At 45.8% G+C, this 5,000-nt stretch overlaps 1 protein-coding gene and 1 long non-coding RNA gene across 2 annotated transcripts in view; both read right to left on the reverse strand.

Moving 5' to 3' along the window:
* The window catches only part of LOC143478369 (uncharacterized), a 3,268-nt gene extending 822 nt beyond the window's left edge, over nucleotides 1–2,446 (reverse strand). Inside the window, exons 1-4 of the mRNA XM_076977324.1 lie at nucleotides 2,089–2,446; nucleotides 1,786–1,995; nucleotides 1,201–1,607; nucleotides 406–991 (exon numbers count right to left, since the gene is read on the reverse strand). Coding sequence (XP_076833439.1) covers nucleotides 406–991; nucleotides 1,201–1,607; nucleotides 1,786–1,995; nucleotides 2,089–2,446 — 1,561 coding nt within the window. The remainder of the gene's footprint in view (nucleotides 1–405; nucleotides 992–1,200; nucleotides 1,608–1,785; nucleotides 1,996–2,088) is intronic.
* A 753-nt stretch (nucleotides 2,447–3,199) lies between these two features.
* On the reverse strand, nucleotides 3,200–4,103 carry LOC143477347 (uncharacterized). The gene is made up of 3 exons (XR_013121549.1): nucleotides 4,021–4,103; nucleotides 3,433–3,920; nucleotides 3,200–3,338 (listed from the first exon to the last, which is right to left on the reverse strand). It is a non-coding gene; the product is annotated as an uncharacterized LOC143477347 (long non-coding RNA).
* Between the last annotated feature and the right edge of the window lie 897 nt (nucleotides 4,104–5,000).

The following is a 5,000-nucleotide window of genomic DNA, read 5'->3' on the forward strand; positions in this document are numbered from 1 at the left end:
TCGCAGACTGTGGGGTAGTGCCCTGGACCACTGCAGCTTGCAGAGGCATCGTGCCCTGGAGCATTGCAGCTTGGAGAGGCATCGTGCCAGGGACCACTGGTGCTTGCAGAGGCATCGTGCCCTGGATGCTTGCTGCAGGAATCACTGGCAATGCCTGGGTAATTGGCGTGGCCCGGACAAACTGAAAAGTTGATGAAGCTAATGAAGCTGGTAGCAAAATTATATTTGGCATCAAGCAGGTGGCTCCAGTCACTGCTTGGGCTGTACCAAGTGTTTGCTGGGGTCTGATTTGTTGAAATCTTTGTTTCGCCTGGCCTGCTGTGCTTTCTGGAAGTCTGTATTCGTGTGGATCCCTTGTTTCCTGTGGATGGCTCTGAAGGGTTCTGGCCTGTTGAAGTGGCTCACTTGCTTCAGCAAGACTCGGAGGCAACGTAGTGCCCTGCACTAGCACAGAGAGTTCCTGCTTTCGTTGTCTTGCATTGTGCCACTGAACAAGAGTGTTCTGGTTTATCTCGACCAGTTGTATCTCTGTGTTCTGCATCACCATGCTGTTCCCCAGCACAAGCTGCCTAATCTTGCGGTAATCTTGAAGGATCAGGGACCATCTAGAAAAACCTCCCCTGCCTTTTCTTTTGGGGCAGGGGTAAATATTGCACAGCCTGATGATGACAGTCTCCACCAACCGACAACAGTCAGGCCACTGGGCAGGTGCACTGCTTGCACCCAGCACACATCTGGTGGTGCTCTCCACACCAGGAGTATGTGTGGGCTTCTTCGGTGTTCTAAAGTGGCCACTCAAGAGTCTTTTCTGATGTCGAGCAGCATACACTACTCGCATTTTGTCACTTTCATGCAAACTCCCCCACAGTGAAATAATTCTTTTGGCCTGCTGGTTGGTGAGATACAGGGATGTCTGTTTGCGGAGATCCACCAGGTATTCCGCCAACCTGTCCACATGCTGGAATCCTGACACATTCTGGTCATCAACAGCCTACAGAAATGAAGAGAAGAGGAGTTAACCAAAAATCATTATTGCAAAGGTTTTGTTCAGTGCACCACTGTTTTCTACTGAAGATTGAATAAATGTGTTTAAACGCAAAAATGTTCAGTTTGCATGTGAACATTTGAATGTTAAATATGTATGTTTACATTGGCCTTAAAGTAATTAATGGATATAAACAGAATAGGTATAGCATTTACCATATCATCATCTTCATCCATAGCATCTGCCATCTCTTCAGCTTCAGAAGAGGAACCTGAGGGCTGAAAGGAGGAACTGGGGGCTGGAGCAGAGGAACTGGGAACTGGAGCAGAGGCACTGGGAGCTGGAGCAGAGGCACTGGGCAGAAGCTGTGTCCTGGACGTCAGGGGCAAGGGAACAGAGGTCTGAATAGAAGGTTCCCCAGGTTTTGTTGACTGGAAGACAGGGAAGACAGGGTTCTGCACTGTGGGATCCTCCATGATGTCACAGAACCCCTCGTCTTCCTCCCTCTCCTCCTCCATGTCTAAATCTTCAATTAATTTAGACGTCTCCTCTGAGTCAGGGTTCATATCCTGCAGTGCCTGACCGGTCTGCTGGAACAAATACTGCACTCCTATGAGCTCACCTTAAAACAGAAACAAAGAATACAATGAAGTTAATAAATAAACACAAAAGTAAAGTAAAATAAACATAGTAAACATAAAAGCAAAAATAAAAGTGCAAAACCGAGTATTGTCAAATTTTGAAGATTACAAAATCTCAAGATGTATTGCCACAGTAGTCGCATCGCGATATGTACTTACCAGTGTAGCGTGCAGGTGGACAGAACTGAGGGACAACCTTCTTGCCAAACACCTTCTCATAGCTCTGGTTTGCACAGTGAACCAGGCTGCCTGAGTAGCTGCGGAGAGGTGATGGACCTGTTAAGAGGGCTGCTGCAGCTCGGTCCTGGTTCCATCTGTGAAGTCCTTCCAGGAGGTATATTTGAAAGTTCAGGCTGTTGGCACTGAAACCTAGATACAGTTAAAACAGTAATTAGGAAACCATTACTAAAATCTATGCATATACAATTTGTAACACATACAGTATGTATAACTGCTACAGACCTGGGATGAAGCGGTTCAGATGTAAATGAAAGGACTCCAGAGAAGTTGAGCCTCTAGCACATCGGTAGGTCTTGAGAAGTATCCCACCCTTTGTGATGCTTCCTGTCTCTGTGTAGAGCACTACACCTGGTGGGTCCTGGATGCACCTCACATGCCTTTTCTGAACATGCCAAATGTGCTCCATCCTTTCCCGGTCCAGAAGAGGCACACCAAGGGAGTCATTGCCTCTGCTCCCCATGAGCTCTTGTAGCAGCTGCTCAATGAGATGAACGGTGGTCTCCTCTCCACGGGTCCTCCTACGACAGTGGAGAGCCAGCTCCTCTTTGATCAGACGTTTGTTGATGTCTGCATCTGTCATGTCAGTCAGACCCTGGTTCTTCAATTGTTCTCTTTTTGCTCTGCGTAGGAGAGCAACATCAGCTGCATCCCACTCAAATATGCACGTGGAGAGCCTTGCCATAAAGATCGGATACAACTGGTGAGCATCAGTTGTACACCCCACGGCAATCCTCCGCATGAAATGCCAAATATCCAGTCTTATAATCAGGGCATGCCATCCACTGAACCTGGTCTTCATCTTGACCTCTCCTGTCTCTGCGCAGCACCCACAATCGATGTATAGCACAACAGGAGGCTCCACACCTGCCTGCTGATACCTCCTGATTAGGCCATCTGCCATCATGTCCAGACCAGCTCCCTCCTGTGCTGTTAGCACGCTGATGAGCACCTGACCCAGCTCATTGCCCACAGATGTGAGCCAGAGCGCTGTCCCTTTTGCTGTCCCAGCCAGCTTCTTGGTGATCTGAAATACAAAAATGTACAGGGGGAGGTCTATAAGTGCATGTGCCCAAACTTGAAATGGAAAATGCCTGGTGGACAGGATGTAAGATCAATAGGATATTTGAACGTAAATTTTCCTAACCTTTTTTGTGGAGTCCAACTTCAAGATGGCTCCATATGTCGAGGTTATCCTGGCATTGATTTCGTCCAACCTCGTGAGAATATCCTGGCTGTAAACGGCCAAGAGCCATTTGCAGCTCGGAACCACAGCAAGCTCTGGAGGTTCCTGAAAGACCATGGGGTGTAGACCTGGACGATTCATGAAGTCAGAACATTCTGTGGAATAGCGGATGACCCTGCTTAGCCACTCCTCTGTGTGGTTCTCCCTCAGTTGATTCAACACCCGTGTGGGGCTGTTGCCCAGGCCTCGTTCACGCAGCAGTCGGATAACTCGAATATCACATGCATACCTTGAACACAAACATAAAATATGTAATTACAAATCTTTCATGAAACTACATGACAATGTGATTTCAACTGCACGATTAAAGAAAATGTACTCACTTTTGCGTGAGAATAACTCTGAATTCAGAGCGATGGGCTAAATGTAGCTGTTGAAGGACCGTCTGGCTCCAGGAAACATGACTGCATCTACACTTTGAGCAGATAAGTGCCTCTGTCACCATGTTATAGATCCTGTCCACGTCTAGAACCCGCCGTGCCCTCTTGTGCAGGCCTGCTCCAGTGAGTTGATGCTTTCCACATGCAGGGTTGGGACAGACCACCTTAACTTTCCATAACCTATATGGCATCCACACCAGTAGTGGATGTGCAAAAAAGCGGTCTGGTGCCGGGGCCTGGTGGTACAGGTGGCCTGGCTGTGGAGGGGAATACCAAAGCTGCAGATTATCTCGCAGTTCTGGCTTTCCCTTGGCTCCCACCTTGAACAGCGTGCTTAAGATCCATTTGTGGTCTTCTGGTGGCAAACCTTCTGCCCACAAACGGGGAAGCTTGATTTGCTGTGGAGCTTCAAGCATCCTGGCCGAAGCCGCCTTCAAACACAAACAGGCAAAAACAATCCATTAACATGTTTTACGGATAAACAAGTACAGATGGTGAATAAGTTATATAACTTAATATGAGATTACTTACTGCAACTGAGGGCTGTGAGGCAAGAGCACTGGTGGCTGGAGGAGTCTGTATTACTGGCTCTTGTACAGGCACAGTAGCAGGCTGTTTAATAAAATGTGGAAAATAAATACAGCATTTATCATTACTGACAAAACATTCATTATTTGCACATGTTTTAGTGTGTGAAATCAATTCTTTACATGTTTTTTTTTTGTTTCTGTCTGTGTGGCTCCAAAATACCTAAATGCCTTGTAATTTATTCAGAACTGGGCAAACACATTTTATAGGTTTATATACTTTCAGGAAGCTAACTGTGGATGAAAACACCACTTAATGTTTAACCACACATTGACTGAACAAAAGCCATCACTGAATTTTTGATAGATCAGTAGTTGACAGAAACAAAAGGATACTCATCCACACTTGATTACTGGCCATCCAGTACTTGATTACTGGCCATCCAGTACTTGATTACTGGCCATCCAGTCATAGACTCAAACAATAGGACAGACATTATGCATTGGAATGGGGTAAACTAAACATTGGCACCTTTTGGTCTGATTAGATTGTGAAAAGGAGTGACCTTCCCTGGGCCACAAAGAAGGAATTTGCAGACATTTGCACATGTTTGTGGAGACAGACGCCTGAAATGTTCATTAACCTTCTACATACTGTATGAAATGAGAGTGTTAGATTACCTTGATTACTCTTCTTGCTGCACTAAGGTTTGGCTTTGCAGCAGCAAGGTGAGCACCACTGAATTTTGGCCTGTTAAACTGAAACAGACAAGACAGAACAACAAAATCGTCAGTGTTAGATCAACACTTACAAAACAAATTTGAAATTCCATGTATGATTTGCAACAATACAATATTAGCATAATAATATTTCAATTTAAAGAATGATCAAAAAGTGAAAAAATCAGAATATGAAATGGTTAGTCTTGAACTATCCATTTACCATTGACAGGGTCAGTGAGGGTGACCGTTGCCCTGCGACCC

This window comes from Brachyhypopomus gauderio, chromosome 16 (genome assembly GCF_052324685.1).
Source record: "Brachyhypopomus gauderio isolate BG-103 chromosome 16, BGAUD_0.2, whole genome shotgun sequence".
Taxonomy (NCBI): Eukaryota; Metazoa; Chordata; class Actinopteri; order Gymnotiformes; family Hypopomidae; genus Brachyhypopomus; species Brachyhypopomus gauderio.